The following is a 14484-nucleotide window of genomic DNA, read 5'->3' as shown; positions in this document are numbered from 1 at the left end:
CTGATGGTAACAGTTCAAAGATGGTCTCCAGTCAGTGGCGTGCACACACATGCCTATTTGTCATTCTGTTAGGATGGCGAATCATCTTGGCTAATCTGCAATGTTCACTTCCTCTCTGCAACCATATTGGCTGATCTCCAGACAGATAGAGCAGACAGAATGCTGACTCAAGGAGGAAGTGACCCGTGGATGATGTCATTGAACATCCTGGGCACAATGTACTGTACAGTCTGTATTGAGTGCCGTAAAAAGATATATAAATAAAGGTATAATACTGTCAAAAAAGTCACACTAAAATACAAGTATAGATTGAAATGGAATGTTCAAATTGATAGCATAAATATTATACTTTATGTGTGTAGCATAAATATTATACTGTATGTATGTGTGTGTATAATATGAATGGAAATGTATTGTATAAATGTAATATAAATGTATATGAATATAAAGGTTATGGCAATACTGTGTCATAAGAGCATTATGAATATTCTAAACAGATACAATTCTTAGAACTGTAAAGCAAATAGAGCTTTACAGTCAAAGCCATACTCTAAACAAAATGCCTTAAAAAAACCCACTGTTGTTTCAAATCTTCAAAAAGTGCTAGAAAAAATAAATAAATAATAATCTATGATTCCGGGATGATTATCTCATCATCTAAGAAAAGTACCTTTGCAGTATTCTATTGGCATCGCAGTATTTTTGAGTACTGCCATAGATTCATTTGCTTGTATTTTGTGGAAGCCTCAAATCCAGGCTGTGTTTGAAGTATGTGTCGGTACCATGTTCTGAAGATGTCCAGTTGCATTTATTGTTAGACTTCAATGCGTTATCTTATAACGTGTCTTCACATTTGGATTAAACAACAAAAAAAAAACAGTATTTTGAGTTTGTCTTGTAGAAAAGGCCCAGCTATCCCCTCTTTGGTATTCAGACTAGCTGAAATGTTACCTTTGGTCATATTATGATTATACATCATATCGAATTCATTTAGCATCTCTTATTCTATTCCATTTGCAGCTCCAAGTATAGATACATTGGAAGTATTGGTCCTGCTCCTTTCAACAAGTCCCTGTCAGGAGAAGCTCTACACCTGCACAACCCAAATCTTTAACAAAGTGGGCGGAGTTAAGATGGAACTGAGACAGCCGTCTCCCTGGAGACCATCCTCGTCCTCCCTCCGCTGGATTGGTTGAAGCTGCGACCATCAGGCATTGCTGCAGGAGCAGTATGCAGGCAGCTGACCATCCAGCCACCAACACTTTTACAGGTAAGGAGCCATCAGTCTTTATTTGTGCTTGATTGATTTTGTATGTTGCTGTGAAACCAATGACAATGATATATAGTAATATTTAGGACAGGTCATATTACACTTGTAATAGTTGAGGATAAGACTAAGATCCAGCACACATTCAGGTTATTTATATTCTGTAGAACACAATGAAATAATCTATTTAGGATATCTTTGATTACAGAATTCCTAACTTCCTGTCTTCCAGAGCAAAGTTTTCAATGTGTGGCTGATACAGTGATTATCTATTAAAGATCTGGCTAATCATGCCACACTGTACATAGCCCCGACTTCTCCAAGACAATATGCAACCAATCAATGCTAATTCAATCAATGCTATCAACATCTTGATTTGGATGCATGAAAATGCTTTTCTGATGTTTGGATTGGTCGGGGAGGAGAGCAGTACACACACAGTGGTTCCTTTGTGGAATGTTGTGTTCTGTACAATAATGTAATGCATAATGGATACTTCTTGGACTTGGAAGGCGGCACTGCAGGGCTGTAGGCAACATGATGTAGAGCTAAATGAGCCAAATGACCAGAGCATTGCACCCACAGCATGGGCAAATGGGGAACATTTCACAGTAAGGAATGCCCATAGATTCCCTTAGCAGAAAAGCACATAGACAAGTAACATTTGTTAACATAAAAATACAATATTAAAACTAATGGATGTCCCAGAGGACATTGCCATGCCAAGGGCTGGAGGCCTGCCTGTGGTCATGGATACAGTGCCCCTCTGTCTGTGTCAAACTGGAGGAAGGCTGCATCCATCTCCTCTCCTCTGGAGGAGCCGGTGCAGCTTGGTGTGGTGACAGTCTCTCCCCTGACAGTCTCTCTCCTCCTTCAGATGAATCTGCAGTCAGTGGATGAGTGACACGCTTGGCTGCTCCAACCGAGAGTGTAGCGCTTATGGGACCCGCCTACGGGGCATGCAAGGATTAATTAACCAATAATTTTACTTTATTTTATTTGAAGTGCATTCATTATTCAGACTGATAAATGACACAAATCAAAGCAGTTGACGACTTTATACACACAATTATTGGCACTTTTGCATATCAATCAACTAGAACTTCTATAATATATATAATATAGGAAATGTATTGTAAATACAGTACATACATGAGGTAATAAACATTCTTGTTCACGTACCTCTATCTCTCCAATCCCCACCTTTTGTTGTGAGGGTAAAGGTAGCCACCTCCTCATTGGTGCTCACACTGTGTCTGCCAACTTTCTCTTGCTCCTCTGTCTGAGGTCAGTGAACCTGGCATTGCACTGCTTAGGTGTTCTTTAGACACCAGTTGACCCCAGACAATGCACTGACTGACATTTTGTAATCCTTCGACGTGGTTCTAGCCGTAGGAATACAAACAGAATGTCTCGATAAATTTATATTTTTTTTATCCTGTCTTCGCCAAACTCTTATGTCAGCCTCAGTGAACAATCCCTGTTTGTACCATTGGGCACCTGATTGGCTATAAGGACCATCCAAATTACTAAATTATTAAAGTATTTCACTTATGGTGGAGTTGGACCTACAACTTCCGGGTAAATTGCATGAGCAAGATACAAAATGTTCTTAATTCTGACTTTAACGTTTGTCATGTGACTGTAGTGTTTAGATGGAACTCTGGAGCCATTTGTTGGTTCCAACATCTCTGCCATGATATAGAAGACAAAATGCATTATATTAATTTTACATATGAATCCCGACTTAAAAGCAAACAGCCCCCTTTCCATAAAATGTGATTTTGGAACTATAGCTCTGCCAAATACAGACTGAGCATAGACTACACCCCAGTATGCAATTTTAATATCTGATGTTGAACTGAAACTTGGGAGAGTGGAAATTAGGACTCAGCCTTCCAAGCCCATTCCTGAGAGAGCTATGAGGTAGAAAAGATTGTTTAAACAACTGGACAGACTTTCGAGCCAAGTTGAGCCAAGCTAAGCATGGCTGAGAATGTTCTAGAGTCTGATTCATTATGAAGGGAAATGAAACAGTGGAACATTCTCTTCCCATTTCCCAGGCATGTGATTTGGATAGCAGCTGGTCAGAGTGCATGATGGGAAATCTGTACCGGTCCAATGAAGTGGCTCTGCAGCACAGCCCTCACTCAGGATGTCCACCCTGTCAATCATACAGCTAGTGTGATAAAAGGGTCACGTCTTTTAGAGAAAACCCCAGATGATATAATCATCTTTAAAGGTCTGTAAGGTGACGAAAGGCACATTGTCACATTGCAAGTCTATAGACTTCTGTCATTATTATTTTTGTTCGTAATTTGATTTGAGGTTTCATTGCGGTTTCCTTTCCTTGAAAAAGTTTGTTTTGTCTGTTTATTTTGGCATTTGTATTTGGAAAACTGCTAATCTTTGGAACATGTAGTCAGGTTCTATAAGTAAGTTATGGTAAGGGTTTGAGTTTTTAAAAGACTGAATGGTTGTACTCATAACACAGTCAAGTGGCTTGTGAAGGTTAGAATATGCACCTAGCTGTTATGTCTGCTGTTACTGTGCACACTCATTGACCGCCACCTTAGATCAACCAAGATTGTATCCCGAATCTTGTGTCTCCTCTGTGCTGTTATCCTTCTGCATATCTGTGCAGATCTTCTGCAGATCCGCATCAACATGGAAATAATACACAACCCACTCTCTCTCTCTGAAAAAACATTGGAAATACCAAAAGATCCACTGCCCACTTTCCTTTCTGAAAGAAACAACAGTGCAAAAGAAACAGTGAAAGCAGTAGGATGGAGGCAGAAAATTATCAATACCTGCAAGGTTAACTAGCGGTTAACTTGAGCTGTCTGAGGTGGGTGGGGGGACAAGGAGCAGAGAGAGGAAAATGAGCACCGGTCTGGTTAGGCATTCTGCTGCACTTGTCATCCTCCCTCAGTTCAAATGAGTCAGGCGATCTGCCTAGGTGTCCATGGCCTGCACTTACAGTATTACCTCATTAGTGATGGAACGGTCTCTGTGTGTGTGTGCTTGTTTGTCTGTAGGAGTTGGTTGAAAGCATCAAGGTTTTTGTGGGGTGCATAAAATGTGTGAAATCAAGTACCCTTGTATGTCTAGCACATACTGTAGATTTATATGTGGAACATAAAAGACAGGGTTTGTCAATATTTTATCTCTTTGTCTTGGTCATTGGGTCCAAGACGAGAATTAACAGGCATGGTTTGTTATTTCCAGTGTTAGTCACAGTGGAGGGAAGACGATGTTGTGGTATGTCGGTTTGTTTTATTCCCTTTCCTGTCCATTACTTATGTCTGAGAAGGGAATGGTATTATGGTTTTGGATGTCCTCACTCGCTGCTACTCACAAGCACCAATTATTGGGGGGAGCAACAGACAGAAGTGGGATGGGGTGTGGTAAGGAGGATGAGAGGGAATGAGAGATAAGACAGGAGTTATTAAGAGTAGTAGGCATGTAGATTCACATTTGTAGACACCGAACATTTCGAATACCTAGTCAGTGAGCATACAGTATAAAGAAATCTGGCAATTCCAACAGTCTGAGTCAGGGAAAGGGTTTAAAGATGTTGAGAGAAAGGGAGATGTGGAGGAGCAGATAGATAAAGAAAGAGGGTTGAGGGTGTGTCGAGACACAAGATGGAGAGAGTGGCAATGAAGATAGAAAGAAAAAAGACAGAAGGAGAGATGGAACAGGCTGTTCTGCTCATGAAACCCTCCCTTCTAACGTGTAAGGAGGCGTTCCTCACTGAGAAGACCGATATCTCATCACCAAACACTGGCCAGCAGAGGTCAGAGACAGACGAGTGTTGCTCAGCTTGTAGCTAAATGCCCCGGTCTGGCGTAGCTGTAACAACGATGGCTGATGTTGGGGTTATTGTGTGAAAAATGTATATCCATACTGTGTGTGTGTGTTTTGTTTGTGTGGCTTTTCTTTGTTGGCAACAACAAATGGCAGAGATGACAGAGGAAGTTGAATCACTTTTCCCTTTCTTTGTATCTGTTCCCCACATTTTCCTATCTTTTTTCTCCCTATCTCAACTACCTCCCTCACACTCTCTTTCATTCTTCACCCTACCATCCCTGCCTGATTATGTAGAGTGCCAGTTCCACTGTACCAGCAGTGACTGTCTGCATAACGAGGAGAACTGCCCCCCTGTAACCACCCTGGGACCCCCACTGGACCCCTTGCAGAGTGAGTACATACATCCATGTATTTGACATTTTTGCGTACGCATAGGAACATAACGGCTGCCGAGGTTAACGTGGAGAGTTGTTAAACCTGTGAGAAGTGTTCAACCAACTGAAGCACACACACTTTTTCCCTGTTGGCTTTTTGTTCCCCCCTTTCCTCTCTGTTTGAGACATGCTAGCAGAGTGATGTAATCAAGCATTTATCCATCGCTTTCCCCCTGCTTTCCCCCTGTGTTTATCTCTGTTGCTGAGGTGAGTGAGGCAAGAGGAAGAGGGTGAGACAGGGTCATGGCAGGTCAAAATGTACCATCTCTGTGAGAGCCCTGAGGACTGTGTGGATGTGCCCACCAGACGGGTGCTCTCTAGATTAGTGAAACAAGGCAAAAACCTCTTTCCTCAGGGGCCTTTCAGCCCCCTGATTAATATGCATGAGAAATTCTGTACATTGTCAGTGAATGCCGTTGACTATGTTCAACATGCATGATATTTGATGTTTGCTTAGACAGTAAAATTGTAATCATCATTTGAATTTGTTTATTTTGGATGTATCACATGGCTGTTTCACAACTGTTTTGCACAATAATAACATTTTATATCCATCTTAAACAGCCTTTGGCCTGGTTAAACAAGTAATTATTATTATTTTTTTGTATTGTGTTGGATAATTTTGAGAGGTACATTGAATATAAGGTAGACTTTCCATTAAGGGTTTGTACAGTTAATGGGCAACCAAATTTTGGTAGCAGTCGGAAAGGCAGACATCTAGGCAAAGCAAGATTCATCAGCCTCTGCAGTTTTTGTTTTGCCCAAGTTGGAAGAATCCTAAAGTGAACAGTTTTCTATTACCCTGTTTTATTGCTTGTATTTGCAAGCAGAGCGCTCGACCTCCCCCACCTGCAGTTCTCCTCTTTCTCTGTAGCTCTCATTTTGTCGTTGTTTCACCCACTCTTTCATTATCTCCCTGTGTTTTATATCTCTCTTTCCCTCTCTCGCTCTCTCTTTCTTTCCTTCCATCTCTCGTGCTCACTCCTTCATTGTTTTCCCATAACTGTGTTAATGTTGGACTGGAATCATTGTTTTTTTGGGGGGGTTGGGGGAGGGGGATACTACACCCTCTGTTCCTGTTCTTTGCTCTCAACAAGGGCCACTCTTCTGGAACTCACCAACCAGAGGCATTTCAAATATTTAGCTGTCTAACTGCCACGATAATGATGTGAGTCAGATTCCTTTTTTCTGGAATAGTGATTTGCCTGATTTGCTACTGATTCGCGAGGGATATGGGAGGGTGTGGGGTTTGCAGAGAAATCTAATCTCATTTCCTCCTCGCCACCCAGACGGATCATGAATAGCGTCTAGACAAGATGCGTCTGAGAGCGTTGAGGGTCTCCCAGGACTGCCTCGGAGTCAGGGGGGGGGGGCTTGCTCTCACACACGCGCACTCACTCACTCTCTCTCTCTTTCTCTCAAATCAAATGGCAAACAGAGTTGTGTGGAGGCTGCTGCAGTGCCTTCTTCCTCCCCCAATGCAGACAGACAAATGAGATCCAGACAGATGCCCTCTGTCTCAGCCTCTAGTTTCCGTCAGAGAGCGAGACCCAGACAACAACACAGAGGGGGTAGTTTGGGATGTAATGATTTCCTTGCAGTATCATGTTATTGACCTCTAGTGTTTGTAGTCCTAAGAAATCTCATAAACATCCATCTATGCTGTGTTAAATTCATAGTATACAGCATAAACTACTGCATTCAGTCCCATTTACTGGAGAAACAAAAAAGAAAGAAAATGTGACTTTACAGTTGCTTGTCAAAGACAATTGGCTTGCAAGCTAACCACCGGAATGCCAATAAGGTTAGGAAGAGGGTAAACACGAAATGCATTACAATTTCGGTTCTCGGTTAACTGTTTACCGCTAATGTTCATTGTTCATTGTAGACCGAATGGATGGTTAGGGATGGGTTTTGTGAGCTAAAGGTGCATTAGTCAAATGGCTCAATCCACTTTTTGTCCTAGTCCTGAAAACATTGTAAGACCAAAACTTGCGTCAACTAGTTAATGTCCTTGGTAAAAGGCCTATGAATGTCAAGGATTTCTTATTATAAATGGCAGAAACATCACCTTTTTACATTTCTTTTCATCAAGAGACAGTTGCAGACACTTGCTTTTAGCGACTCAATTTGGAGAGACTTTTCCATCTCCTGGGACAACGACCTTGCGACCTCTGAATCCTTTCTGTCTTTGACACAGTTCGGGCTGAGCTGTCAGGTTTTAACGTGGGGTTGTCTGTCAGTGGCTGTTCCAATGTCTGTTCAATAAAATCTGTATTGTTTTCAATGCTCGTCCTGCCGCCCCCACATGACTCTCGACCCTGTGCTGAACCTCATGCAGACACACAGTTGCACAGAGACAAACACCCACGTGTATGGCTTGCTGACTGTTCCAGACAGAACAGTCCATTGCGAGATCATTGTCTTGCAGAATCTAACCCACCAAGCAATAAAATGCCACCTAAGGAGAGGTGCTCATGTCATGTGACCAAGGGATTAAACAATGTTAATCTGTACGTGTACAGTATGACGGAAAAACTTTAGTGTCTGTGTTTTCGTGTGTGTATATGCCTTCTATGCGGCCTTGGGTGTGTTTGTCAATATTAGACATCACTTAAAATTGCTCATCCTCATCTCATTCTACCTTGCAAAGTAATTTTCTGTGTGTGTGTGTGGGCCCGTGTGTGTGGTACAAATGAGGCTGTGGGGGCGACTTCGGCAGGACAGAAGCATCTATCCCTCCCTCCCCTCCTCCCCTGTTCTGTCTCTCAGAAACAGATACAACAAATGAGAGAGCGAGAACACAGGCTGAAGAAGGCACTTTTCTGAGACGCCGGTTGCACAGTTGCTTGTGCAACTGCTCTTTACAGTTTTACACAAGGAATCATCACACTCCACTGCTGTAAGAAATAAGCTTGTTGAATACGTTAATGGTCTGTTGAGTGTCTGTCTGCAGATCTTTTGTAATGTAATCTAATGTCATCTTTCACGAAGCGTAGTGTTTATGAGGATAGATGGAAGTAGAAAAGGTTGTTTTTTTTATCCATACAAACGCTCAGATGCTCATGCACTCAACTTGGGCCATTATGTGTATAGGGTCGATAGTTGAATTCTCACCTTTGAAACAGCCATACTAGATGAGAAAGATATGTTTTATTTATAACTAAATAGACTTTCAGCTCCAAAGCCCATTGATTAAGAACCAATGCCTCTGTCAGTGTCTTAAGTTCTGCCATTTGCAGCATGGCCATCTAGTACCTGTCGGTCTAGAGATGGCTAATGGTTGCCAGGAGCAATGGTGCACCTAGCGACAAAGTCTGTGAGCAACTGAAAAAAAAACAGAACAAGACTGTGGGGATGTGTGTGTGGTGTGTGTGTGTCCTCCCCCGCACGGTTCATCACAGCTTTTTATAGGGCAGTTGGTATGTTTGTGAGTGCGTCTCCCTTCCCCCTGCCTATTCACCACAGCATTTTTCAGGGCAGTTCTGCTTACTGCATCCTGAGAGCAGGAAACTGCAGAGACGGCAGTGTCTGAGTGTACTTCAGCTGACCTGTCTGATGTTGTGCCCATGCGGCTCTCCTCACTCTCTACTCCTCTCTTCCCCCCCCCCTTTCCACACAATGAATGACTACAGTTACTATGCAGTGCATGCCCTACTGCATTAGAACTGCAGCTATATGCTTTGTTAGGCTAATACAGAGATACAGAGACGTCAAGGTCAAGGGTTCAATTCCCTTTGGGATGTCATACTCTGCCTTGATATATGCACACACTTTTTTAGACAGTTTTAGATGGCCTAGCTCATCTGTCTGCCAGGTTGCATAAACTGCGAAACTTTGTCATGTTTTGCACTCGCTTGGCATGGCAAGGACTCTTATTAACTACTTTTTATGTGCACTAATGCATATTGTAACTTTTAGTTTGATCTTATTATTATATATATATTTATTTTGTATTTGCGTGTGTGTGTATGGTAACAGTCCAAGTTTAGCCCAGGGACCAATGAAGTACTTTGCATCACTTCTCTAATCTAAAGAGAATAGCCTACTTCACTTATTCTATTATCTCCGGTAGCAACTATGTAGCTACATTGTCCCCCTCTGCAATGCAGCCATTTTCCTGTAAAAAAAAAAAAAGAACGACATTAATGTTTGGCTGTGGGGTTGTTCATTAACCCAAGATACTGACTCTAACTATTGACTGCTTCGCCTCACTGTCTGGTCTCTCCCACGCACCTCCCTCCATCCCCTTACTGTCTGGTCTCTCCCACGCCCCTCCCTCCATCCCCTTACTGTCTGGTCTCTCCCACGCCCCTCCCTCCATCCCCTTACTTTGTCTGGTCTAGACATAGTGCTAGTGTGTGCATGTTTGTGTGTGTGTCTTGGATGTGTGCTTACATGAGTGTAGCCGTTGCGTGTGTTTCTGAAGTCGGCCTCCATAGTGATAAATCCTTTTCTTTACTAATCAGCTTGGCATCTAGTCTTTAAAGGAGGGGAAGCAAAGAGATTCTAGGTACAGCAGGTCGAGCTGGTTAAATCACAGTTCTTGTCCTCCTGTTTGACTACAAGTCCATATATATATATATATACAGTGGAGGGAACAGAGCTGTGTAAAGATGACTGTCTGGTCGATTGTATCTCTCATGGTCACAACGTTATGCTGTTTGTTATGAAAATGAGCTGTCTGGTCATAACAGACTCAACCCTCTGACTGAGAAACTGAGGGAGTATCTTGTCTCACTCAAATAACTGAATATCATATTGTAATTGAACACATGATAATTGTTTAAAAGGGTGACAATGGGGGGTGAAAACTTTGTGTTCCCCATGCCTGTGTCTGCATTAGCGCTCGTCATAATAGTGTTGCGTAACACCATCTAAGCACTAGGTGGCGACTGTTCAAAGTTTGACACTGGTCTTGGGTCAGTTTGGTGTTTCTCACATTTGTGGCACTGTCTATGATATAGGGAGCCAAGCTGGTTGTAGATCTGTGTACAATTCCTTTGAATAGTGACCTATATAAGGGTCAAATACATTGTTCATCATTATCCATTTAGAAAACAACTGATGGGCATTATTTGAATATGTTTATTTACCTAAATATTACACATTTACAAATATTATATATAAAAGCAACAAACTGAGATGTTTTAATGACATGTTTTAAAGCAGTTTTCTTGACATGTCTCTGTATATGGGACATACAGGTAAGGTGTATTTGGTATTCATTGGGGAATGTTGTCTGCCTGTAGTCTTGACCTACAGTCTGGGATTCCTTTCCTGTGTGTGCTAAATCATTTGACTGGAGTGGTGTGGGGGAGCTTGGGGGGGATGCACAATCTGCATGTGTAAGTGAAGTTGAACAGCATTTGGTAAACATCTCTAAAGGTTTTTAAGAAAAAAGATACAGTTTGTTGCTTTCCAGGGAAAGACATGCTCTTTAAAATATATTTTAAAACAGCATTTGACTTTTGGGACCCATGTGTATTAAAAAACAACAACAAAAAACATTTACTTTTGTATAGCAAATGTGTCTTTATTTCCATTATTATTTGGACTCTCTTTTCTGTGGTTTCTTTCAAACTGCTTGTGTTCTTTGAGTATTTGTACAGGGTAAACAGTTTAGTTGTGAGATGGTTCACCACATCTGCTGGATATCCGCTAAACAGCGGGGTCAGCCCAAGGTTAGCTTCTTCAAATGCATGCCTTGATTGGTCGTGGCTGCCTTTAATGAGTGTGTGTAATTCTAAACGCCTGCGCTCACAGTGGCCAGACCAGCCCCTCTTTCACCGCCATTGTCACCACCAGTCTCTCCCTCACTACGAGTCTACTAGATTCCCTCTCCCCCACCCCCATGTCTAACTGCAACCGCTCCCCGTTTAGAAGTGATCGAGGAGGGGAGGGGGAGTAAAGCCTGCCCATATCGACTACACGTAACAGTGAACCATTCTTTTGAATGAATTCGAGGGGAGCACTGGAAAATCGTTAAGACGTCAAGATGCGGAGTATCTTCTTGCCATAGGTAACAACTGTAGCGGCAATATCGGCAAGGAACTAGAATGCCGTGAAAATGTGGAACGATAGAGGCCTGCTCTGACAGCGGGCTGCTGTACAAGTTGTCCTCCCGTAATAGGGCCGCTGCCGGCGGCTGTTCACCGGCGTCCCTTTACTCCTAAGCCCCATGCAAAACATAACGGTCCCGGGCAGCTCCATCAACTCAAACTCCAATGTCATTTGCTCCTGCAACTGCACCGGATCCCAGCCACAGGGGATGGATATATGTAAGTAATCGTAACCTTGTTTGGACTGTAAAATATTAGAACTGTCACAAATGTATTCCATTTGCGTATTTATTTCAACACCATTTAGGAGCCATGTAGCCTATTGCTTTGCGACATTGTAGCGTATTTTATAGCCTAGCTTAGACCTCATGTGAAGATTCATTTCTATAGACGTATTGCGATTTTTTTACATTTCATATCCTGTAATTTTGGTCAAGCATAGCAATGGTGCTTTGACTAAAACATAGGCGGCAGTGCTTTTTAGCTTATCGGTGCTAGAATAATTGGCGACACCAATTGTAATATAGTTTTCACTATTACTGTGTTGGTAAAATATATTTTGTTTTGTGTAGTGTGCAAACTTATAGCTTTCTTTCTGCTATGTTTCATGGTTAAAATCCTTCATAGGTTTTCCGTATAAAATTGCGGCTCTGCTGTGAAACGATTACGCAGACAATCGCCAAACTCCTGCAGTCTTAAGTTGGCATACTCCCATAATTAAAAAAATACTTAAACGATGTATTAGAAGTATGCTACTGTACACAGCAGTATTGACATAAGAATATAGAGCATATATCTCCTGCTACCAAGTCGTCTAAACGACGGAAATAGGTTACCAGTCTGGAACTGCCAGACTAATTCACCGTCAGTTCACCCTTCCCCCACATCGTCAGACCGTCTTGCCTAAGCAAGCGTCCAGACGGGGATATGGGCTGTCTGAATCACTAGCAGGACAAAGGGCCAGCAATAATGAGCATGGGAACTAATGGGTCTCTCACCGGGACTGTGTGTTTGTGCGTGTGTATAAAAGTGCGTGTGTTACTGTGCGCGTCAGGGACAAATGGCCAAATATGTTATCTTTTTAAATGGAGTCTAGGCTACGAGACACACTTTTGTTCGTCTATGGAATGAATGTGAAAGACGTGGTGCATAATGGATTTGAACTAGATTGACATATTTAACTTATTTAACAACGTTTTAACTTATTTAAATAATTCGAAGTATTAGTCTTTTCTTTTCAAAAGAATACTCCCCAGGAATACCCCCTTCAAACGTCTGATACAGTATTTGAAAAAGTTAGCCTGGAAAAAAAATTCTAGGCAAATATGTAGGCTAATTAGTCATAGGCTGGAACACAGAGGTAGAAATGTAAACCTGGTTAGTAAACATGTAAATATATTTCACAGCAGTGTGCAGTGTGCATATGTAAGTAGCCAACATAGGCTATGTTGCCTGAATTACAGAAATATATTACATTATATACATATTTTTTTATTCAAAGGTATCTTTATGCAGCATATGATGGCCAGACAGACATTTGCTTCATCTGAAAGGGATTCAAGCTGAGTCCTCAACTCACTGCAGTGAGGCCTGCGCATGGCCTAGCAGTGAGACACATTTAGTATGGCAATCATTGACACAGCATGAAAACCAGTCTAAGGGCAGCCCTGCCATGCTCCTCAGTAAAATACATTGGTATGGAACACAGATTACAGTTTTCACTGATAGGCTATTGGCCTACGCTACTTTCCTTTTCTATCTTGATTGCGCACTTCACAGCTGCAGTGAGCAAAAAGCAACTGTAGTAGTAACTGGCATGCTATATTTTCATGCCACCGGCATGTGTATTGGTTTCCTTTCTATAGGGAACTAGTGGGAATAACCAATAATTCCCAACTAAATGTACTTACATTTTATGTTTAACAATTATTTTGCCCAATGTTATGCTTTTTGCTTTAATTGTACTATAAATAACCGAAAACTGATTTCTCTGAAGTTCTTACATTTTTACGCATAAACAAATTTGATTATTATTTTGAACAGGAATGGTTAAATAGATGTTACATTTTACTTTGTCAGTTAGTTGTTCCCATGACTTTATTTTGAGTCAATGTTATATTAACGTGTATTCAATGCACATTCTGTTAGTTGGGAATTTTAAAATTTCCATTGGTGAGAAGGCGCTATATACTATAGGTCCTGTTTTTGCAGATGTGTCAGCCATTTGTATTTATCAGTTAATATGCACAGTCATTACATATCAGAAACATACATTAACAAATAAAACACTTCCAACTGGCATTATATGTTGTAGCTTACAGTGTAATATCCTTGGCAAGCGGTGTTTAGGCTAGACAGTTGTAATTTCACATGGAGTCATAACGTGTTATGTGTCTTTATAATGGTAAAACTGAGAAAGACATTCATAATAAAGAGGCAGTGCTATCAGGAGGGGGGGCTCCCCACAAATAACCCAGGTGCCAAGAAAAATATAGTTTGAAGTGTTTTAAAGTTTTACATTTTCTATTGAAGACAAAAGGAGTTTGAGGAGTATGAATTATTGCAATTACTATATAATCTCTCCTCAGCATTGGTTTCCCTTGTCTGCATGACATATTAAATATGTCACTGAAAACAAGTGAAATTTGAGGGTTAGGGTTATGTTGTTGTAGAATGCCAGGCAGTAACTTGGTTATAGTAAATTGCACAAGCAAAATACCATTTAACTTTTCCAGTAGTATTGGACACGTGACAAAATGTGTTTTGGCAGTTGCAGGTTGCATTTGCATTCAAGATAGAGCTTCTAGTCTACTAATCCATGAGTAACATTGCATACTCCTACATCTCCAGGACTCAGGATTTAGAAATGCTGATTCTAATCTGGCAGCACAAGTATGGTGTAGGA

General features: G+C 41.4%; 1 protein-coding gene across 2 annotated transcripts in view; it reads left to right on the top strand.

The window, feature by feature from the left end:
* ldlrad4a (low density lipoprotein receptor class A domain containing 4a) overlaps positions 1-14484 on the top strand; it is a 45377-nt gene that overhangs the window by 14012 nt on the left and 16881 nt on the right. The window contains exons 2-3 of one of the 2 annotated variants that reach the window (XM_062486766.1): positions 1021-1270; positions 5378-5473. In XM_062486766.1, coding sequence (XP_062342750.1) covers positions 1231-1270; positions 5378-5473 — 136 coding nt within the window. In that variant the 5' untranslated portion in view covers positions 1021-1230. Of the gene's footprint in view, positions 1-1020; positions 1271-5377; positions 5474-11301; positions 11799-14484 lie in introns of those variants that run through there. The other variant, XM_062486767.1, reaches the window with a different exon arrangement.

The sequence above is a fragment of the Osmerus eperlanus genome, chromosome 20, assembly GCF_963692335.1.
Source record: "Osmerus eperlanus chromosome 20, fOsmEpe2.1, whole genome shotgun sequence".
In the NCBI taxonomy this organism is placed as follows: domain Eukaryota; kingdom Metazoa; phylum Chordata; class Actinopteri; order Osmeriformes; family Osmeridae; genus Osmerus; species Osmerus eperlanus.
This window is presented reverse-complemented; position numbering and strand designations above follow the sequence as displayed.